The sequence below is a fragment of the Zeugodacus cucurbitae genome, chromosome 5 (genome assembly GCF_028554725.1).
Source record: "Zeugodacus cucurbitae isolate PBARC_wt_2022May chromosome 5, idZeuCucr1.2, whole genome shotgun sequence".
Lineage (NCBI taxonomy): Eukaryota > Metazoa > Arthropoda > Insecta > Diptera > Tephritidae > Zeugodacus > Zeugodacus cucurbitae.
The window spans coordinates 67251334-67275324 of record NC_071670.1 but is presented as its reverse complement, the minus strand read 5'-3'; the positions used below and the strand labels follow the sequence as shown (position 1 = coordinate 67275324).

At 34.3% G+C, this 23991-nt stretch overlaps 5 protein-coding genes across 7 annotated transcripts; 1 reads left to right on the top strand and 4 right to left on the bottom strand.

Moving 5' to 3' along the window:
- Nucleotides 1-214: 214 nt before the first annotated feature.
- On the top strand, nt 215-4632 carry LOC105211778 (protein rogdi). 2 transcript variants are annotated; one of them, XM_011183392.3, is made up of 6 exons: nt 215-367; nt 867-938; nt 1099-1233; nt 1296-1453; nt 1524-1644; nt 1708-4632. In XM_011183392.3, exons 1-6 carry the CDS (start codon nt 227-229, stop codon nt 1948-1950), a joined length of 870 nt encoding a protein of 289 aa, XP_011181694.2. In that variant the 5' UTR covers nt 215-226; the 3' UTR covers nt 1951-4632. The 2 variants fall into 2 exon arrangements, with proteins under 2 accessions (XP_011181694.2, XP_054086974.1); XM_054230999.1 differs by lacking the exon at nt 215-367 and adding an exon at nt 430-790.
- Nucleotides 4429-7458, bottom strand: LOC105211775 (lambda-crystallin homolog). Its single transcript, XM_011183390.3, has 3 exons — nt 7298-7458; nt 6839-7217; nt 4429-5136 (listed from the first exon to the last, which is right to left on the bottom strand). The coding sequence occupies exons 1-3, from the start codon at nt 7330-7332 to the stop codon at nt 4606-4608; spliced, it is 945 nt and encodes a 314-aa protein (XP_011181692.2). The 5' UTR covers nt 7333-7458; the 3' UTR covers nt 4429-4605.
- A 3841-nt stretch (nt 7459-11299) lies between these two features.
- On the bottom strand, nt 11300-12454 carry LOC105211774 (D-3-phosphoglycerate dehydrogenase). The gene has a single exon (XM_011183389.3). The coding sequence runs from the start codon at nt 12447-12449 to the stop codon at nt 11445-11447; it is 1005 nt and encodes a 334-aa protein (XP_011181691.2). The 5' UTR covers nt 12450-12454; the 3' UTR covers nt 11300-11444.
- LOC105211773 (synaptic vesicle glycoprotein 2A-like) lies at nt 12396-18467 on the bottom strand. The gene is made up of 8 exons (XM_011183388.2): nt 18199-18467; nt 17893-17961; nt 17493-17817; nt 16314-16671; nt 14646-14972; nt 14380-14509; nt 14167-14323; nt 12396-14099 (listed from the first exon to the last, which is right to left on the bottom strand). Exons 1-8 carry the CDS (start codon nt 18200-18202, stop codon nt 13904-13906), a joined length of 1566 nt encoding a protein of 521 aa, XP_011181690.2. The 5' UTR covers nt 18203-18467; the 3' UTR covers nt 12396-13903.
- A 1066-nt stretch (nt 18468-19533) lies between these two features.
- LOC114803512 (synaptic vesicle glycoprotein 2A) lies at nt 19534-23322 on the bottom strand. Of its 2 annotated transcripts, none has more exons than XM_029039972.2 (8): nt 23156-23322; nt 21782-21874; nt 21379-21703; nt 20855-21212; nt 20460-20786; nt 20265-20394; nt 20049-20205; nt 19534-19989 (listed from the first exon to the last, which is right to left on the bottom strand). In XM_029039972.2, exons 1-8 carry the CDS (start codon nt 23157-23159, stop codon nt 19794-19796), a joined length of 1590 nt encoding a protein of 529 aa, XP_028895805.2. In that variant the 5' UTR covers nt 23160-23322; the 3' UTR covers nt 19534-19793. The 2 variants fall into 2 exon arrangements, with proteins under 2 accessions (XP_028895805.2, XP_028895806.2); XM_029039973.2 differs by having other exon boundaries at nt 21782-21871; nt 23156-23319.
- Between the last annotated feature and the right edge of the window lie 669 nt (nt 23323-23991).

Genomic DNA, 23991 nt, shown 5'->3' with positions numbered 1-23991 from the left:
TTTAAAAATATATGGGGTGTTGAAGTTTTCGTACCACTTGGATTATTTTATTTGTTGTTTCCAATTAGAAATGCGTTTATGACTGATTTCCGATCTGTTATTGAAAAAATGTGTATGTTTTATTTCATCTATGTATGTGCTATATGTATATATCGTTTAATACTTTTTCAACACTACACTTTCATTCACTGCCATCATACTATTGCAACCACTCAGCAACCCCTTTATGTGCTTTTGCTGCAATAGTTTTTTCGCGGCGCTTTTTCTTGGATTTTCATTCTGTTTAACGCTAACGTCTGTCAAACGTCATTCCGTTATCCGCACACAAACAATGGAAGACACCGAAGTCGAAGAAATTAAAAATCTTGTAAGTTTTCATATAAAAACTGAATTAAACTACAACTTTTTTTAATTATTGTATACACTAATTGCAACTGCAAGGGCAAGTTGAAAAGGCCAACATGTTGGCTCATAATGAGATACGGTCATCATTCAATACAAATACAAGCAGCTGAAGCTGTAGTTGATTTTCGCATCGTAAAACATGAAAAAAATAATCAATATAATGGACATGAAATCAACAAAACTAAAAACTAAAACGAATAAAACTATTACAACAGAAGCTGTGCTATTAGTAGTCGGCAGAATTCTACAGAAAGTCCTATGTATATACATATGTTATTACATATAAATGACTGACATTGTTTTAACCAATGAATTCAAGATGTGATATAAATTTACCTCTTTACACCCGCGGAAATCTGTCTCTCTTGTGGCAAAAAATCAATAAGTAAAATTTGGCGCTCGTTTTACAATCGTTGTTGTCTGTAACATGAAATAATTTATAAATACTTTTATACTTGCAGCAAACCGAATTTGAGTGGGTTATGCGTGATGAGGTTCACGCCATACTTAGGAAGCTACGAGAGATTTTAGTGGTGAGTGATGGTTTTATTATTGATTCTTCAAAGCAGAAAGTTTTCTAACAAAACAAAGAACTTTTACGAGTTATAAACTTAAAAAAAAATAATAAAAATTAATATACAAAATGAAATATTAAATTATCTATATAATTTAATGAAATTTCTTACATTACAGGAGTGCGCACGTCGTTTTCCGGTACCATGTTTTCCTGACAATGAGGGTAAACGTACTGAAAAATTTGTATTAATGGCGGCACAGGATCAGTTAAAATGTTCCGTTACGCTCACTGGAGACAGCATAACACAAGCTGTAATTTTGTTGAAATATTTCAAATTTGTTTGTTAATATTTAATGATTTGTATAATTTAAAGGATATTAGCTACAAATTGAAACGTACATCCAGTCAAGTGCAACGAACGTCCATTACACCCGATGCGCCATGGAAACTGCAACAGGTGCAAGATGCGGCAAATCATCTACAACAAGCTATCAATCATATTGATAATGTTGATGGAAATTATGCATTCAAGTATGTATAAATTATATTATCATCTCTTCTTGTTTGTATTTATTGTCATCTTATTGAATATGATTTTCAGATCGCGCGAAGAAGTGCTCCAAATAATTGGCGAATTGATAGGCGCTCTACAGCGTGGTCGAACTAGTCTACTAATACCAAAGAAAAAGGCAATAGATGAACTTATGAAGGGGCGAAATATGGTGATTACTAGCATATTAATATAAATAAATATTTATTAATAGCGTGCGACTTTAAAATTACAGAAATCGCTCACACCTAACCTACCAGAAGATCAAGCAATATCTTTCTTTTTACAATGCCACAAACTCATTATAGCCGTTTATCAATTGTTAAATGTTCAGGGCACTATGAAAATGGAGGCCACACAGGCTGAATGCTCAGTCGGTTGGCTTAATGAGGTGCTTGTGTTGTTCACCGTTGGCCTAACACTATGCCAACAGCTCAAGGATAAAATTAATGCATTTAAAATGGACGTATCAAGTTAGTAAATTACATGCCATCATCAATACATTTTGTTGAATGTAAGTTAATATTCATATATATACATATATATATATTATGCCAAAGCCAACATATAACGTGTGCGGGTACAAACTATACTAGTACTATAAAAAAAAAAACAAACTAAACAGTACTAAACACCTATATTCTTAATACCACACACGCAAGTAATATATAAATGGGTAGTTAAAAATACGTACATACATATCTACGACGATAGAAAAAGGCATGTTATAAAAATATAACTTCCATTACCGGTGGCGATAAACTTACAGTATACTATGATGAAGAACGTGTTGCTAAAGAGGGTGGTAACTAAACAAATTTATTGATCTCAACCAGTGCACACAACTTGCGCATTATTTTTCAAAATTTATTTTTCAAACGATTTTAGTATTTTTTTATATTTTATTTAATTTTTATAAAAATTAGATAAATCAGTTTTTGGTTTTTTTTTTCTCACCACTTTGAAAAATTGATAAAAGTCAGATGTTAGCTTTTGTTTTTTAGTAAGTGCATGCTGGTGCTTAGTTCGTCATGTGTAAGCAAATATATATAATGCAATCAGTTAAGGTTGTAAAAGTTTCTCACCTTTTTGACTTTCAGATTACAATTATCTGTATCTTTGTACTAAGTTTGGTTCTAGTAATGGCAATACACATACATACATTTTGCATTTTCAGTTATAATATATGTAAAATATTATATTTTAAATATGCTAATATATACATTGCATATGCTTGCCTATGTTTTAATTTTTTGATCTATTTACATCAATTTATTTTGGAACAATTTCTGATCAAGTTTTGTAGTTTAGGATATGTTGAAAATTTACATTTTATTTAACATTGGAGAATAATACGATTTTGATCATTTTATTTGATAACAACTTCGTTATTTCCTCATATAACCTCCCTTTATCTTAACGACAGAACAATTCCCCAAACAATTTTAGTATATCTACCTGACAGTGCTTGGATAGCATATAAGTCCGCTACGTAGGAACCGTTTTCTTCGTTTTGGTGTCATATTGCATTATATATGTTATGGGGACTAGGTTCTCTTTCATTCTATTTTATTTTTTGTAGCCTCTCCTTATTATTTTATTTTCATTGGTCTCCAGATATTTTTAAATTAAAAATTATTAAAGCTAAAAATCAAACTGAAATGTCATTATTGACATATTATTTGCTATATACATACAAAATGTTCCACAAATTCAACCCGCTACACATTTTTTTGATAATTTTTTAAAGATATTTTTTATTGCGTTTTCGGGTACAACACCTTTGTAAAATGTTTCCAATACATAAACTAAATGTCTAATAATATGAACAACACATGTACATATGTACACTTCAAGGGTGTGCTGCCGTTAGTAATATTAAGCTACAAGAAGCAACATATAATATGTATGTATGTATATCAGCAACAGCAATAAGCAGTAGCAATGACACAAGCAAAAGCAGTTATTCAACTGAAATTAATTGGTTCAACAAAAAAGTAATTAAAAAATATTAATAATTAAATAAAAATTGACAATAACTTCTATTCTATGTATACTGCAAAGTTAAACGGTATACTTTGCGCATACGCAATGTGCTAGATTGCGTTAATCAACAAGGTTCTATTCAAAATGAAGTTTAAAATGTTTACTACAAATTGTATATTAAAGGCGAAAGGGCATGAAAATCTCCGACTGAACATTCAGCAAACGCATTGCCTTTCAGTGATTATAATGTGAAAATGTCAAACTATTTAATATTACTCATTTCTGCTAACAGTATTTTGAAATTTTTACTAATACTTACAACGTAATCTCTTTAAATGTGCGAGTTTGCGCGAGTTACTATTCTTAACTTATTCGATAATGATAAGTGCAAGCGTCTAACGGCATTTTTTAACGAATTTCGATTTCATATTATTATGAATATTTATATATAATATAGTAGTTTTAAGCTAAAATGGAAATTTCGAATCAATTACTCTTGATTGCCTTGGATTAATTAAATATTATTGCTAAAAAAACAATATTTGTGTGTTTATAAGAAATTGGAAAATTATCTTTCAACTTGCTATTTACTAAATATAAGGCGCTTTAAGTCTCGAAAGAAAACCATTAACTACCTATTAAACTGAATACCTGTATACTTAAATTTACTTAGGCGTACTTATTTACAACCATATGTGTTTTAAACTAAAAAAAAAATAGTAAAAAGAATTTACGTTTTTTTTTCGTTAACTTTTAAGTATTTATTTACATGCAACATAATTAAAGTAAATGTGTGTTCTTATTAAGAGAGTGGAGCATAGCATAACCGTTAAAGAAGCTCCCATTTTAAGAATAATAATAAATGTTGTTTAAAAAAAGCTCATGATATACAACAAATACCATACATACAAACATGATAAGTGAATAGCGTTTTTTGTAAGCTACAACAAACATTAGATTTATATATATATATAGTACATACAAATGTATGTATTTAAATTGAATTTAAAAAATAAAGTTGTTAAATGAGTTTATAATTCAAATAAATGTAATCGACGTTACAATAACAATGGCGTTCAAATTTAATCGCTATACATATTTACATTACATTTCATTCATGATTCAATTACTTTCACACCACTACATTTTATTCATTCAATTTACGCTTCAAAATGCTCAACTGCGTTAAACAATTGTCGCGATAATTTCGTCGTTCCTGCAACTTATCCAACGGCACCATAACTTCCAATTGTTTCGCGATCTCCACAGCTGTTGGGCCTTCCATTTTCGGTGTGGGTCCCATAGTTTGACTCACGGCATACATGGTGTTGGTATAACGTTCGAAGTAATTGGTCATACCCTCGGCATTCAAATGTGCCGTTTCCAGTGGTCCCAAGAAGGCATAACGCATACCCAAACCGTCGGACATGACGCTATCCACATCCTTAACATCGACAATGCCGCTCTCAACCAAACGCCAAGTTTCATTCAATATGGCATACTGTATGCGATTGAGTACGAAACCTTCGATTTCACGACTCAATACTACGGGCTTCTGACCGATTTCCTCCATGATGGCGCGTGTCTTCTTCACCACCTCTGGGTTTGTCCAAGGTGCGGGCACAATTTCTACTAGTGGAACATAATAGGGTGGATTGACGGGATGTGAGACGATTATCTGTAGTAAGTTATGGGAAAAATGTTTGTAAATTTTTTGGTAATAATTTAGTTTAGTTTCTTTAGAAAAGCTATATATTTTGACTTGAAAAAATTTATTATTTTTGTTTTATAATTTATAAAGCATTAATGCATATATGTATATTAATGTGACATTCATTCATTAAAAAAATTACCGAATATCTGGAGGAAGCTCATAGTTTGAAACTAATAACTAAACAAATTAGAAATTTAATAATACAATTAACTTTAAATAAAATTAAATTTTAAATACCGTTAATTCTAAAGTTCTTCGACTTTCAATTCTTCTAAAATATTTCAATTCAAATTTCTAAAGAATTATAGTTTAGAATTTGTATATAAAACTCTATAATTAACATTAATTGGATAGCTTGACTCATATCTTATGAAATAATTTTGACAATCTAATTGTACTTGAAATTATGCAGTACTTCAAGTACTTCCAAGACACGCTTAGCGCCCGTGGGATACAAATGTTGTTCCCAAAAGAACAGCCACTTTAGATAGAGTCATTTGAAGAGCATGCAAAGGCAGTAAGATAAATCCATGGCAATGCTGATATTTCAATTAGAAAACTGATATTGTGTGATAAGAATGCTATCACCGAAGTATGCATGAATAAGTAATATTTTTGCTTATCTAGGTCACCTTGCACAGTTGCTTGAAATGTTATCCAAAAATTTATGTTTGGGGATCAGCAGAAGCGCTAGTGATCAGCAGTATCTTTTCATCTTCATTTGTGAAAATGGTGCAGAGCTTAATGCAAACGTGTGTTTATATATCTTATCAAAGCAATTGAATGCGTGTGTGTATATTTAGTTTATATACTTATATACATATATTTATATTTATTTATTTCCATAGCTGCTTCTGTGAATTCTACAAAAAATGATAACAAACAATTTGTTATCTGGCACTCCAAGTGTTGAAAAGATGACACTTGTATTTAATTAATGACGTGCCCGATTACGCAAATACACTTTAAATTGATTACTATTTTATAGCAGTTTGATGCTATGACCCAACACTATTTCGAGTCAATAGTTCTTATAATTCTGTATAAGAATATCAGCAAAGAAGATGCTGTTTTGCATAAATCTATAAATGATTGACGTCGCCGAGCATACGTATGTGAATTTGTATGTCTTCTTCTGTAGATTGGGCGTATAAATGTTTTGTTATTGTTTGTACCTAGTTATGTGTGACTTTGAGGGTGGTTCAAATAATCTTATCGCGGTTATTTGAATTGTAAAATTCGGACGGCTATACGAAATTACGTTTTTGTATACATACAAACAAACTGTAAATACAAATATACATACATACATGTGTACATAAAGTACATAAATATATTAATTAAAATTAAAGTTTCTAATGTTATTGAAGGTAATTGTTTTTAATCTAATATTCTTGCCACCATTCACACAGTTCGAGTACACTTCCAATAAATGAAGTAAGTATATTTTCCTATCAATACATAAAGTGTATGAATTCACGTCAGTTTGTAAGTCAAATCAAGGTGAATATATACGTACACACATGTCCGAATATTCAATAGAAAACAAGTTTTCTTGCATTTTTTTAAAAGGCACTTTTTTCACGTATTATTCGCTTGCTGACACTGCTGAATTCAACTACTATTTATAACTAAAAAATTGTAATTAGCGCATAACATTACTTACATTTGACTGATGTTTCAGGTCTTTGGAGAACAACGAAGGCAGGAAAGTACTTGTCGAGCTGGAGAGAATTGTTTGCTCCTCAACAACTCCATCCAATTGCTTGTAGAGTGACTGTTTCCATTCCAAACGCTCTGGTATGCATTCTTGTATGAATATGGCACCCTTCACCAATTCTTTGATATCAGTGGTGCCTGAAATGAGTGCGAATTGCTCGCTGGCATTCAGTTTACCACGCAGCAAGCCTTTGGATTCCAAACTTTTGAGCTCCTTTTCTGTTTCCTTCAAGGCATTTTCAATTTGTGCTGGCACACTGTCGTACAACACAACTTGATAGCCAACGGAGGCGAACAACATGGACCAAGAACGTCCAATAAGACCACTAATTCAAAATAATACATTTATATTTAATTTAATTTATTATATTTTCTTAAAAAAAATACTGCATTATGTGATCCTTACCTGCCCACAATTCCCACTTTGCCTTTACCTGCCATTATTTACAATAATTTGAATACTCGAACACAATTAACTTTGTCAGTTATACGCTTAGTATATACCAGCTGCCGGTCTTTATAGTTAGACGTTTGTTATGCGTTTGACGTTCGCTAGTGTTAGGAGAGCGGCTATAAATACTGTGTTGCTCTTGCCGCAGTGGCGTTCGATGAGATTTGCTTAGAGCTTTGACATTTTCGCCTATCACTCGGTACATATCACTCACATTGGTTGTTAACAATGTTGCCAAATATACTCATCGCGCTGTTATGATAAGGCATATCAATGTTATAAATAAATGTGAATAAACTTGCATGTTATTAAACATTAGAAGATTAGAATTAAGTAATATCCCACATACGGAGAACTGTGTCTGCGTACGATTTTTCCACTATTAGGCGTGTTATCTAATCAACAATCTTTTTATTTGATTATTCTTATTTGTATATGTATAGCTACTGTTGTATTTGTTTTGTGCATAAAGATGATATATTCTTTATGTTTTGTGAAGGGAAGATGTAGATCGACTTTATCCGACGCTATTTAGTTTAATAAGAACCGATCCAATAATTGTTGATACCAAATAAAATTATCAGGAAGAGATTGTCATATCCGGTATATGAGTGCTTGGAAAAGATTTTCGGTAAGGAATCTGATTAACCCAATGATATTAGGATGTCTCATAAATGGAAGGACGAAAAACAAGTATTGCTGGTACCGAACCTAATTATGCTCAGAAAAATTTTATATTTTAACTTAATTGTATTAAAATACTTTATACTTGGTATATAATAACGGAAATTGTAAAATTTAAAATTTCAAGGGTTTGGAGAGTCCATGCTCTTGAATTACGATACAATTTCCAGGTGTTTATTTTGCCAATAGCCTCCATATTCGTCAGACATGGCTTCGTGTGCCTTTTTCCGATTTCCAAAAAAGAAAGAGAACCATATCCGTCGTCTTACGAGAAATCGCTGAAAAATCCTAATGCTATCCCAAAAATCCAGTTTGAGAAGTGTTTCGGTGATTGGAAGAAGCGCTGGCATAAGTGAGGACTATTTTGAAGATTAGAGTATTTATACGAGTATAGACGAACGAATATATATTTTTTTCAAAAAAACGAGAATTACCGTTATTTTTTGAACCTACCTCGCTTGTGGAATATGGGAAGGAAAACTATTATGGCTTATTGTTTGTTATAAGTTTTTTTTCCAATGAGCTTAATTTATCTACGGCAAGGTAGATAAGCTGATGAGGAAATATGATCCGATTTCGAATATGTTATTTGACTCAAATTGCTGAGATATGCATTTTCAGGAAAGAATACTTTGTCAATTATGCATTACTAAGTCATATATACTGATATGTAATTTCTTGTCACTGGAACTATACGATAAGAATTTTTCAACAAAACCGTTATTTCTTATTTCTTGTAATATTACTCTTTTTGCGATTATTTTTAGGTGCTATTTGTTAAGTTTTTTTTAATGTATGCTCCTAAATTTGTGCAGTCCTCAACAATGGAAATAATCTGATCGTTAAAAAAAAAAAAACATGCAAAAACATTTGCAACTAATTTCAATTTTGCGTGCCAAATTAATATTATTTCACGTTATATCTTATATTTACCTTATTAGTTCGTTAGTGAGGTGGGAAAATGTAAATTTGCTTAAGTTAGGTTATGTTGAGTTGAATGGAAAATTATGAAAGTTTGTATGCTCCAATTCTATAAATAACAAGTAAGGAAAGGCTAAGTTCGGGTGCAACCGAACATTTTATACTCTCGAAATTTATTGAAGAAACATACAAAATTTACCCATAAATTCGGCATAAAGTTTAATAGAATAACGAAAATCGTAAAATATACTATATGAGGGCTGAGGTAATTCTTTCATTTTTACCAGCAGGGTACACTATATCCAAGACTATACGCTCGCTTAATTTTGCTAAGATATCTCACATATTAACCAATACATATATGCGGAATAAAGCCCACCGTATTTTTGAAAAACCTATAATTAGGTATATGAGAGCTAGGAGATGTTATGACCCTATTTTAATAATTTTTTTAACAGAAAACTATTAGAAGAAAACAATTTCCTCTGAATTACATTAAATTATCTGAGAGATTTACCAAAATTTTCGGTTAAAATTTACCCTTAGGCGCTGAGTTCAACATGTTCAATATCTGGGGCCTTGAAAAGTTATAGTCCGTTTTCGACAATTTTTTCACAAGTGAAGTCAGAGATGATATGTACTATTTGTGTAAAGTTTTATTCCGCTTTCTTCATTGTTTCCTTATGTATACATGATAAAGTGAAGGAATAAGATGGAATTAAAAATTGAGTTATATGGGAAGTAGGCGTGGTTGTGAACCGATTTCGCACATATTCCACCCGTGTCATCAGGGTGTCAAAAAGTGTTACATATCAAATTTCATTAAAATCTGTCGACTAGTTCCTGAGATATGGATTTTGACCCATAAGTGGGCGATGCCACGCCCATTTTTCATTTTGTAAAAAAATCTGAGAGCAGCTTCCTTCTGCTATTATTTCTGTGAAATTTAGTGTTTCTGTCGTTTTTCGTTAGTGAGTTCACCCACTTTTAGTAAATTTCAACATGACATTTGTATGGGAGGTGGGCGTGGTTATTATCCGATTTCAACTATTTTCATGGTGTGTGGTGGGGTACGTAAGAGAACCGACTGCAGAAAGTTTGGTTTATATAGCTTTATTGGTTTGCGAGTTATATATAAATAACCAATTTGTGGGCGGGGTCACGCCCACTTCCCCAAAAAAACTACACCCATATATGCCCCTTCCTAGTGCAATTCCTTGTTCCAAATTTTACTTTGATAACTTCATTTATGGCTTAGTTATGACACTTTATGTGTTTTTGGTTTTCGCTATTTTAGGGCGTGGCAATGGTCATTTTGACGAAGGATGACCGTCTAGGGTTAAAGAAAATTCTATTCTAATTCGAGTTAGAGATGTCGCGTCACAGTAATAAGCGATGTAGGCATCACTGGGGTACGGGAGAGGAGGTAATGTCAAGGTATAATGTCCACCCGTGCGAATCCGGGACAGGCCGCTAGTATTTTATATTTCTTCTATAATTAATTTCCAAAGTGTGGAAATATGTTTATATTATATTTCACATATTTGATTTCTATTTGTAATTTATTTTTTCTGTTTCAATTTACATTTCTTGCTTATACCCTCAATCTAAAGTTTTGTAAGTTAACGCCATGTTAGAGTACAAGCTAATTTAAATAGGTTAAGTGAACACTGAGAGTAAAACTTACACTCACAATACACTCTCCGAAGCACTTTGTTGATTTGGTTTCGGAAAGCTAGTATTGAACTAAATAACAAACGACATTGTCGGAAAATTAATTAATAACAATTAGAATTTGCACTCTGTTATGTTAAGGAACACCTGCATTAGTAATAACTGAGTGGAGCTTTTTTCGTTGAATTTTTATTTTTAAATAAACTTAAAGCTTTTATGTTAATCACAATACAGTACAATCTACACTGAGTAAATACACATAACTAAAAGCAGCCACTTTCTTTATAAGTGTTTGTAAATTGATAATTCCATACACATATGTATAATGATTGCAGAAATATAACAGCGTTGAGCGAAGCCTTCCTATGCTCTTTCTCAATCTCATTAAGCTTAATAACGAAAAAACACGTGTAGTTGGAGAGCACAGCCGGCAAGTGTCTTATGGACTTGAAAGGAGAGCTCAGCCAACAAGTGTCTTACCGGTTGACTTGTATATGTATATAGGGAGAGAGAGAGATCTAAATTTTTGCTGATTACTGTCAATAAAACAAGTTTCATATTACCGCTTTTGTGCATATTTACGAGTAAATGCATTCGTATGCGTCCTTTATATAGCTCAACCTACCCGCATTTACCTCCATTTTGTGTAATAACATTACGTAGAGATAACACAAAAGATTACGATCATAATGGTAAATATTTATTGACGACATCCCTGTTTTTATAGCACATAATTTGTACATAATTCATAATAAAATTGCATAATACAACAACTAACGCATTTTGGATGGCAACATTAAATAAATATAAATTTTTTATTCGGTTAGTTAGCTTTTAAGACATCCTTATTTATGACACCGGGATATGTTGTGTACTCTTGCGACTTGCCGGTCAATGCGATGAATTGCTCAGCAACTTCGACTGCAACACGCACCTGCGCCTCGGCGGTGCTGGCGCCCAAATGTGGTGTGGCCACCACTTTCGGGTGCGCTATCAACGCCTTGGTCACCTCCGATTTTGGCGGCTCTTCAGGGAACACATCGAAGGCGGCGCCATTGCAAATGCCACTTTCTAAGGCATCTAAAATGGCTTGCTCCTCAATAATGCCACCGCGTGCCACATTCACCACCTTCACGCCACGCTTACATTTCGCAAGCGTTTGAGTCGAAACCAGATTCCTAGTCTGTGGTATGAGTGGTGTGTGCACGGTGATATAATCGGCCAAAGGCCAAATGCTTTCCAATTCCATCTTTTCAATGCCTGCTGCGCGTGCTTCCTCTTCAGTTGTTATCGGATCATAGCCAATCGTACGCATACCCCATGTCTTCATGCGTATGGCCACTTCGCGTCCGATGCGTCCTAGACCGATCACTGCCAGCGTTTTGCCATACAACTCCGTGCCGCTGTACAGCTTACGATCCCAACGTCCCTCCTTCAAGCTTTGTGCTGCCGGCACAATTGGACGCGCCAAGGCGCCAATTAATAGACAAGTCAATTCACAAGCTGAAATTGAATTTCCGCCTGGTGTATTTAGTACAACAACAGCATGTGCGGTAGCTGCAGCCACATCGATATTGTCAACGCCAGCACCAGCGCGTCCCACCGCCTTCAACTGTCCACCGTACGCGGTGCCTGCCTTGATCACCTCGGCTGTTATCTTGGTGTCCGAGCGCACAATCACCGCATTGTAATTTTTCACCACAGCGCACAGTTCGTCGACGGGCAATTTCAGTTTGGTGTCCACATTAATGCCATTACTTTGTAGCAATTCCACACAAGCTTTGTCTACGGCATCACATATCAATACGTTTTTGATATCAACAGGCATTTTGAACTGTAGTAACCTCTCTGTCGGTGCGTAAAAAAGCGAATGATAAGACTATCGGTTCAAGCGAGTTGTGCTAAATATAGAAGCGTCCGTCTGGCTCTGAGCGTGGCTTAAAACTGACACTCGATGTTAAGTTACATTGCTTTTATAATGCGTTTATGTTTATGTAGTCTGTTCACTGTTAAGTGACGTCCACACAAATTGTGGGCTGGTGCATACAAAATATTTTTCTTATCTATCAAAAAGCTTGCAGTTTACATTGTAATGATTGAGATTTCAAGTGCTAGAAATAAGTTTAATAAGTATTCCGCTACTCATAAGCTTATCAAGAGAAACGTATAGAATTGATAGATTTTTATTGTTGTGATTATCAATCAGTACCCAACAACTAACGCTCCTAACAACGAATTACATTTTCTAAAATTAGTAAATTTAAGCTTGCTTTGTTAGTTTTTGGTGTGTGTGTGTGTAAAACTGGATTCCAGGCAGCATGCTCAGTGTTATATACGAGGTGTGTTCAAAAAATAACGGGAATTTTCGTTTTTTGAGAAAATATTTATGCATTCGTCTACATTAATGTTATCGTCTACAAAATAGTCCCAATCGATATACACTTATGGCAGCGTTTCTTCCAATCGCCGAAACACTTCTCGAACTCAATTTTTGGAAATAGAAAAAAGTCACACGGATCCATGTCTGGCGAATATGGAGGCTGGGGCCTTGTTACAGTTTTGTTTTCGGCCAAGAATTCACGAACAAACAACGAAGTGTTAGTTTTTAACACACGAAGATCGCCAAGCTCATAAAAATACATATAACCTTAGCGGCTGTGACCGACAAAGCCAGCAATGAATACAGCCGAAAAAAAATGTGGCAATCGGACTCTTCAAATACGTAAAATTTTAAATTTTACAATTCCCGTTATATTTTGAACACACCACATATTTATAACATACGCCGTAAACCTTTTTTTCATGAAATTTACGCTCTCATCTCTTTACATACAGACGTTTTGGCTCTCTTTTTTTGAAGTTTCCTGTTTATTGTTGTTTGTAAACAAAATCCGACTTTTCTGTTTATGCTTTTAAAACATACTTTGTCAGAGCTTTTTCAATTCTCCACTATCACATATGTACATACATAAATAAATTTATTTTATCGCTAAAGTTGAAATGAGACAAACTTTTGAATCAACTTATTATATACTTATTTTGATAAAGTCAAGAACTTCTAACAACATTTCATGTTTCTTTCCCAAAGTTCTTATCTTAAGATGAATAATATAAAATGAATTGGTTTTTACCTCCGCTTTGTAGTAAACATGTGCTTTCGCATAATTTCTTCTAAGAGCTTTAACTAAACATGTTCAATATTCTAGACTGTAGCTCTAGAATGTTAATTATCTTGCAGTACTTAACAGTTAAATTTATACGGTAAATGTCGAAATACCACGGTTACGTTTCACTTTTGATCGGCACTTCGGCGCTCTTACGCGGCAATAGAAGACCGAGGAAGGCGCAAATGAACAGAGCGCCACAGCAGATATAGAAATTCCATTCGCAGTGTCGACTCATCAAGACGCCAGCAATATTGGCACCGGCAATACTTCCGATACGACCCACCATAAGTGATATGCATGAAGCCATGGCACTATTTTGACAAGAAAATGTTCAAATATTTTAAGTATACGTTTGTATGTAAGTTTAAGGGGCCTTACCGCAGGTGTGTTGGATACAAGTCCACTGTTATAGCATTCATAACAATCAATGACACGCCCAACGCGAAGAAGAGCACATAGAGGTAGGCCGTAATTACTGGATCGGCTATGAAGACCGAAGCTAGACCGCAAGCTGTGAAAACTATTATCGATACAACTGAAAGTATTGTTTAACATTAATATTGATTTAAGAATCCTTTCTGGTAGACCTACAAAGTATCAATATTTTGCCCACACGATTTATGATGAAGCCAATGAATGCGAATGAGCTGGCGTACAGTATTTCCATAATGAACGAGTAATAATATGTGGTGTTCTCCAATTTATTGACACACTCAATGGTCTAAAAACAGGGAAATAGTATATACAATCAATGAGACAGAGAGAGAGAGAGAGAGAGAGAGAGAGAGAGAGGGATAGAGAGAATAGAAATTTGAAATTTTAAAGATTAAATTTTTGATTTATCAATGCTTACTCACTCCATCAGTTTTGTAAAACCTTGCTTGTTGTTCGTAGACAATTTCACAGATTTGTTTGTGCTCCCCTGGGTGTTCCACTATGAATGCGGCCACGCTATTAATTATTTGCGGAAACCACATATACAGCCCATTGGATGCGAAAAATAACCAAAATTGTATATGACAAATTATTAGCGTAATTTGTAAGTATTTCCGTTGGAATAACGGTGCGGTTTGTTGCCACATTGTTTGCAAAAAGACATATGCGAAATTCGAATTCGAAACGTAGCTGTTGTTAAATTTCAATGTTGAGATCGAAGTGTCTGCATCTGGCAGTATATGTGAAATCTGTGAGCGCGATAAAAAATAATAATCTATACTACTATTATAAAGAGGAAAGATTTGTATGTATGTTTGTAAGGAATAAGCTCAAAAACTACTGTGCCGATTTCAAAAATTCTTTCACCATTCGGGGTCAATGACATGTAAACAAAAATATCACGTGATCTTGTAACTACATCACATGATCAGGGTGGGGTCATTGACCTTACTCAAAAATGTTAACAAAAATATCACGTGACCTTGAATTGACATCCCGTGATCTGGGCAGGGTCAAAAGCCCTGTGAACAAAAATATCACGTGACCTTGAAACGGTCTCACGTAATCACGGTGGGGTCATTGACATCACTCAAAAATGTAAACATAAATATCACGTGACCTTGATGTGACTTCACGTGATCTGGGTGAGGTCATTGACCTCATACAAAAATGTAAACAAAAATATCACGTGATCTTTTAACTACCTCACATAAACATACATCATGTAAACATAAATATCACGTGACCTTGATGTGACATCACGTGATCTGTTTGAGGTCATTGACCTCACTCAAAAATGTAAACAAAAATATCACGTGACCTTGATGTGATATCATATGATCTGGGCGGGGTCATAAACCTGTAAACAAAAATATCTCGTGATCTTGAAATGTCATCACGTGATCGGGGGCAACCGGATATGATGTTACCGGAACCGGAAATGGGGCATCCGGAAACGAATATGTATTACAATATTGCCGGAACCGGAAATGGGGCGGCTGAAAATTGGTTATTGAAACTGGAAGTGGCGCATCCAGAAACGGAATGAGCCAACTGAAACAAGATATGGGATAACGGATTGAACAGATATGGGAATGATGTACCGGAACCGGAAATGGAGCAACCGGATATATTTTACCGGAATCGAATGTTCGACATAGGGCGAATTTCTCCAGAAAGTGCTTAGTGGCGGAAGCAGCGTCAGCTTCAAGGCTTAACATAAATGTTTCCTGTTTATAGAAGACTTCGGTTTGAATCATATCCGCTTCCGTTATGAGACTTCCGTTTCCTGTAACAGTTTTCAATATTGGTGTAAAGTTTTATTCCGCTATCTTCCTCGGACACCAAAGATTAGAGGTCGTAATCAAGATTTAGCACATTTCAAATAAAATATAATATCATGCTCGAATTTTCTTCATTTTACTTTTTTAAACGAACCCACGCAAGAAACGGGAAGTACATACATATGTATGCGTGCGTGTGTAAAGACTTATAACTTTTGAAATTTTTGTTTAAAGCCGTGCGAAGCCGAGCGGTCGGCTAGTAAATTAAAAAAAATATATATACTACATTATAAGTTTTTAACTTACTCTAAACGGCTCCTTGCCATTATTCCAGCGATGCATTTGCTGTAAGACTTCTATGGCTCTGGTCTCCTCGCCCACCGTCAGCAGGAACTTTGGACTTTCAGGCAACATATAAATGACTAGACTGCAAAGTAAGCCAGGAGCCCCGCATATGATTAAAAAGACACGCCACGGCTTGTAGGTTATCTGCAGCACACTTAAAGGTAACATCCATTCTTGATTTATCACCAAATAAGCGACTAGGGGCAAAAGCATATTCGTAAAGGAAAATATGACCGCTGAGATCATAATTGCACGAGAGCGTGTTTTTTCTCCATGGAATTCGCCGAGGTAAGCGAAAATCACAGCACTGCTGGACACACTATTCGAAACGGAACATATGGGGAGATCAATTTTTTGAATATTTTATATTTTTTGTAACAAACAGATTTGTAAAGAGATTGAAATGATTAGAGAAAGATTTACGAAAAATGTATTGTGAGAAATCCCTGACGGAATTATACATAATTTGTCCTTTTAGTTATTGATCCACAAACCAGCCTTTATTTCCAAACAGTTCGACAAGACAAATGAGTAGGCAATTGAAAAGTAAAGTCCGTTCTCGACGAACTAAAAGAAAACTCTACAAGTCCTCATTATTCCCGTCCTGCTTTATGGTGTCGAAGCGTGGATGACGTCGACATCCGATGAGAAGATTTATGGATCTTTGAACATTGGCAAAGGCGAATACCGCAGACGATAAAGGATGAACGATGAGCTATACGAGTTATATGATAACATAGACATATGTAGTTAATATTGTTGAAATGATATTTGAAATGCGTCATTTGGTTTCAACAAGACGGAGCCAATTCACACACATCGTATGAGTCAAAGGATTTATTAATAGAATCCTACGGTGATCAAATAATTTCAAGTTTTGGGTCGGTCGATCATGTGGTATTATACCGTTAGGCTTTTTCCTGTGGGGATATGTAAAGTCTAAAGTCTATGCGAAAAATCCCGCTAGGAGCATAACATCACGCGTGTCATTCGCCAGTTACCAGTCGAAATGCTCGTTCGTGTCATCGAAAAGTGGCCTCAACGGATGGACCAACTGTTAAATTTGATTTCTGTGACTTTTCTTTAAAAAAAGTAGGGAATCTCGAAATTGTTCACCCTTTATAAAGCTTTAATACTCACAAAAATCCATTCACGAAACGTAGTAAAGCCATAGTCCAAAAATTATGCGCGAAACTGGAGAAAACAGTACTCACAAAAGCTGCCAACAAAGTTGTCCATAAAACTGTGCGACGTCCCTTGGTATCGGCGAAAAATCCCCATAAATGTGAACTAGCTATTATACCCACAAAATTAATTGCACTAAGTACACCCTTATCGCGATTGGTCAGCTGCAATTCACATTGGGCGATGGGGAGTACAAAGCCTATTGAAGACATCTCCAGCACTAGTGTACCGGTCACCAAGCCGGAAATGAAAATCAAAAGATAGTTGAATTTTCCGAAATCTGCAAGAGAAGAGAAACATAGAAGAAACATGATCACATGCCCCTTTTTATGCTCTATTTTTTACGAGTACTCACTTGTTAAAGCCAAGGCGTCGGTAAATGTGTAAGTGCCTGGCTCACGAATTCGGTTCACTGTTCTGGCATCTTGAGTAGAGATGATTTGATGGATATTTTCAAATATTATAGTAAACAATGCGCGTATAAGGAATAGAGAAACATATATGGAAATCAAATACAGAGAGCGAGCGTAAACAATTGCAACTAATTTAAAATTTATATTTGCAAAGTCAAACACATTTCAGATTCTATTAGTATTTTTTACACATTGTGTTTTTATGCAAATTATATTTTTGTTATTATTCAGATGTGAAAACTAATTACCCATTTCATACACAATCCAGCAAAAAATACTTTGAACGCTATACTGTAGATCTTAATTGAAAAAGTTAATCCTGCGATAAACGGCACTCGAATATGCTTACTGTAGGTTTAAAGATCTACTAACTTGCTAATCTAATTCATGAATTTTAGCAGCCAAAATTTTCAAACAAATGAATTTAATTAGATGTTAATGAATCTTAAATATTCATGGAACCGGTACTGATTAGCATAAACAGAATACTCGTATATCACACCCAGTCAGCATTTAGGTAGGTGGTAAGATAACACTTTCTCTCATTCTGAAAAAGACGCCAACATAATTTCAACAAAATATCTACTGGATTAACTGGTATTGGTTAAAAGTCAGGTATAAATAAGTACTGAGATCTTTATTTTCGGTAACTGGAATCTTGAAATGTTATAGCCCGATTTTTATGAGCAGTGCTACACCTGAACTATATATTGCAAAGTGAAAGAACCAGATGGAGTAAAATGGTGTTGTATGAGCTCAAGGATATCAAGGAAATGATACAAATTGAGTTGAAATTGTTTTACTGAGATTGCACCCAAAGGTGGGTGGTGTCATGGCCATTTTTTATACACTTTACGAGATGTGTTCAAAAAATAACGGGAATTTTAAAATTTCTCCGGTTTGGAGAGTCCATTTGTTAAAGGACTAAGGTTAGACATGTTTTCATGAGATGGCGATTTTCGTTAAAAAATCACACTTCGTTCTTTGTTCGTGAATTCTTGAGCAAAAATAATACTGTAAGGATGTCCACACTCAAAATTCGCCAGACATCACACTCCGTGTGACTTTTTCCAATTTCCAAAAATAAAGGCAAGGCCAAAGGCATTTTCAATAAATCGAGTTTGAGTAGTATTTCGACAGTGGTAGAAGCGCTGTCATAGTTTCGAATGGAGACTATTTTGAAGGCAACAATATTAATGCAGACAAAAGAAAATATATTTTCTCAAAAAACGAAAATCCCCGTTACGTTTTGAACACACCTAGCAATGCTAGCTAAATAAAAATTCGAAATTGTTTTTGACTTTTATTTTTCAGTATAAAATTTACTTACATTTTTGATATTTTCAAGAAAATTTTTATTTCAAATTATAAATTAAGTTAGTCCGATTTTTAGTTATGGTGTGTGACTTTTTAAGAACTTTGATTGATCCAAGTATTGCATATAGAGTTCCTGTATACAAATTATGCATTTAAAATAATTACACTTTTGGTTTCAAAAATATTTGCAATTTTATTTATTTTCTTTTAAAACAGTTTATATCAATAAAATATAATAAAAATTAATATTTATCAAAACAATACATCTTCTTATAAAAAACCCTATAATCTATTTAGTCTATACCATGAATTATTTAACTTATACTTTAATGAAATATTAATATTACTATTGAAGACTTAACAAAATTCTAGTTAAATGGTTATGGTTACGATAAGCAAGTAAGATATGAACAAATAATAAATATATGCGTATAAATCTATGCACTTGTACTTGTACTAAATTCTTTAGGAGATTTACATGTATAACTAAAACTACGCTACGAACTAAGGAACTACCATGCAACGATCACGATTCACCTTTGACCGGCAATTCGGGGCTCTTGCGTGGCAGCAGGAGTGCGAGAAATGCGCAAACGTACATAGCGCCGCAGCAGATATAGAAGTTCCACTCACAGTAATGACCCATTAGCGCGCCGGCAATATTAGCGCCGATAACACTGCCCAAGCGACCCACCATCAGTGATATACAACCAGCCATGGCGCTGAAATAAATGCGAAATTAGTATGCGTTCGGAACTCGTTTGCGCATTTCGTGACCTACCGTAAGTGTGTGGGGTACAAGTCGACCGTAACGGCACTCAGCACATAAATCGCCACGCCCACCAGGAAATAGAGCACATAGAGGTAGGCGGCTATAGCGGGATCGACTATGAAGACCGCTACAATGCCGCAGGATGTGAAAAATATTATCGTTGTAACTGAAAGAAATATTTTCAAATTAATTTCAGTTTAAAAATTTTTGTAATGCAATACTTACAGAGAATCAATATTTTGCCCACACGATTTATGATGAAGCCAATGAATGCGAATGAGCTGGCGTACAGTATTTCCATAATGAAGGAGTAATAATATGTGGAGTTTTCCAGCTTGTTGATGCACTCGATGGTCTGAAAATTGAAGATACAATTTAATTTAATTCTCATACATATTTTGTAAGAATATGTATACTCACGCCATCTGTTTTGTATAAGCCCTCTTGATGCTCATAAACAATTTCGCAGATTTGCTTGTGCTCGCCGGGGTGTTCTTGCATGTAGGTCGCCACGCTATTCATAATATGCGGGAACCACATATACAGACCATTGGTGACGACAAACAACCAAAATTGTATATGGCAAATGATCATTGTGATGCGCAAATATTTCCGTTGGAACAACGGTGCGGTTTGATTCCACATTGTTTGCAAAAAGATGCGCGCAAAATTCGAATTCGAATCGAAGTTGTTGTTGAATTTCATTGTTGTGATTGCTGAGTCATCCTCGGGCAGAATATGTGTAATCTGTGAATGAATTTTTTTTTTTTGAAATTGAAGTAATTTTTTTACCAAAAACACTTCATGGTACTTACAATGAGCTCTTCCTTTCCGCCATTCCAACGATGCATTTTCTGCAGCACTTCAATTGCTTTGCTCTCATCACCACTGGCAAGCAGAAATTTGGGGCTTTCAGGTAAAATATAGAGTGACAAGCCACAAAGAAATCCTGGAATGCCGCAGACGATTATGAATAAGCGCCAGGGCTTATAATCTATGCCCAGAAATGTCAAGGACACAGCCCAATCTTGATTGATGACTAGAAAGGCGATCATTGGTAAAATCATAGCGCCAATAGCGAATATAAACGCTGAGCCCATAATGGCGCGAGAGCGTGTCTTATCTGTGTGGAATTCGCCGAGATAAGCGTATATTGTTGCAGTGCTCGCCAAACTGTAAAAAAAACGAGAAAGATATCCAATTTAATGTATGTGAGATATTTAGTGAAGATTAAAAAACAACTATGAAAATAAAAATGGAATAATCTCAAGAAATGTGTAGGATGTGTGTATATAATACCGTTAGATATTTGAAAATTCTCTTATACATATATACTTACAAAAAGCCATTAAAAAAGCGCAGTAAAACGATAACCCAAAAATTGATTGCAAAACTTGAGAGTATTGTAACCGCAAATGTAGCCAACAATGTAGGTCTCATAACTTTGCGACGCCCCTTCGTATCTGCCAGAAATCCCCACAAATGCGAACTCGCTATTATACCCAGAAAACTTATCGCGCTAAGCACACCCTTGTCCACATTTGTCAGTTGCAGATCACATTGTGCAATGGGTAAAATAAAGCCCATCGATGAGGTTTCCAGCAACACAGTGGCCATCACCATGCCGGAGATGAATATTAGAAAATAATTAAATTTTCCAAAATCTAAAAAAAAAAAATTAAAGTATATTTACATATGATATCTATGCTCATTATAGATAAATAGGTTATTGAACTACTCACTTGTTAATGCTAGGCAGTCAGTGAAAGTGTAGGCATTAGGTCCCCGAAATTTGTTTACCGTAGCGGCATCTTGAGTTGATATACTTTGTACTAGTTTAAAATAAGGAAATTTTATAAAAAAAAAATAGGATTTGTAAAAATTTGTTATCAAACAATCTGAAGAAGTTATAAATATTTTTTTTTATAATTTAGAATTTAGGCATTAGGCCTTTTTTATGTGTGTTTATTATATCCTTGCGACATTGAACACAGAATTTACAGCTGTAGTAATTGCGCACTTAATTATTTATAATCACATTACATATATAATAATTTCTTGTACCTTTTATAAGTTGGTTCAAAAACATTTATACTTTCCAAACGAAACTAGAGACAGCACTTTTTGAACCTCAATTCAATAAGAATACTTCGAACAATTTTGGTCGATCTTTTCTGCTTTATTTAAATACCACTTTTTCTCTTATTCGGATATATTTATTTTTAGAAAATTATTATTGTAATTAAATTGTTTAATCAGTGTTATTATTTAATAGTAATTTTTGACCGACTTGATTTCATTTCCACTCGCTTTTAAATTTTCAGCTTTAACTGTGTTACAATTTGACAATTTTTTTTATCCAAACCACATCCAATCGAAACATTAAACAAAAAATACAAGTTGTAAATTTTCCTCTCTCAATTCTCTTTCTAATAAATAAGAAACATTTATTCTTTATTCAAAACATTACCACTTGTATCTAATTAAAATTCGAAGCTCATTGAAATTTATACTCACGCACATAATCGATTTATACTAAACTTGAAATTTCAAATGAAATCGTTAAATTTTTATTTCCACTTCATTGATAAAAAATACACATACAGTTGAACTTCCATAACTCGAACTGCTCTAACTCGAAGTTCTCCATAATTCGAACTATTGAATTAGAAATAGAAGTCAAAATTCATACAAATTACATTATGTAACTCGAAAGTCTCTCTAAAGCGAAGTTTCTTTGTGGATTATGGTGATTCGAGTTAGAGAAGTTCCATTGTATAATATTAAAAACTTTTGGTAGAATTTAGCCAGAGACATGTTTAAACATTTAATTGCTAATGTATACAAAACACTGTAGCACACGTAGAAAAAATATATATAAATTTTAAATGAAATATTTTCGATCAAATTCCGAAAACTTAAAAATTAAAAAAAAAAGAAATGATTTTCAACTAATAAAAAAATCCGAAATAATTAAGAACTTAAAACAAAAATTAAATAAAACTTAGTAAAAATGCTTAGCATTTTTTGTGTATTTTCTAAAACTAAATTCCATATTTCTTCACTTTTATTAAACAGCACAATTTTATTATTGGACACTTTTGCTTTTCGCTTACCCATTTTGTTTGGAATAAAAATCAATTTGCTAGTGGAATTGACGGTCAACAAGTAATAAATCCGAAATTCGCAAGCGATCGTACTATAAGCGCGACGTTGGTAACACGTCTCTAGTTGACACTTGTTCGCGACTTAGCGATCTACTAACTTTGCTGATCGATTTTATTTGTTTTAATCAAACACTTGTTGACTACACTAACGAACCGGTGTGCGCATGCGCAGACTTGGCACACTCAAATAATATATATAATATTATTAAAATATCAATACTTAAGTATTTAAACACTTGTGGTCAAGTAGTGTTAGTCACTAGACTCGCGCACGCGTTAGATTAGTAACCCAGTTTGCCAACAGTGTTGAGGTGTTGAGGGTAATAAGCGCTACTGAGCCAGCACACCCAAGGCATAGCGTATCACAACGATAACTATCACAGACGAACTATGCTATTCGCAACGTTTTTGCTAGAGTTAGTTGTGAATTACCGGAGCAGGCAGCTTACTCAATTCAAATCTCGACTTCAAGTGTCCACCTTCAACTTAACATTACATAAGCGGGAGCGGGAGGGAGTACATATTAACAATTGAAACGGTTAAATTTGTAGCCATCTGGTACTTGTTGTTGAGTACGTTCTCATGTGTGTGTGGAGTATGCCGTTGAATTTGAATACTTTCGCCATTTAGATACAATACAATGCAATACAGTGTGTGTCTATATGTATGTAATTAGCCGGTGCGAAATGTCTGATATATTGTCGCAATGCGTGATTTGTTGAATGCAAATACTCGTATTTCTGATAAGGGATCCCGTATTGGATATATGTATACTCTCATACTTA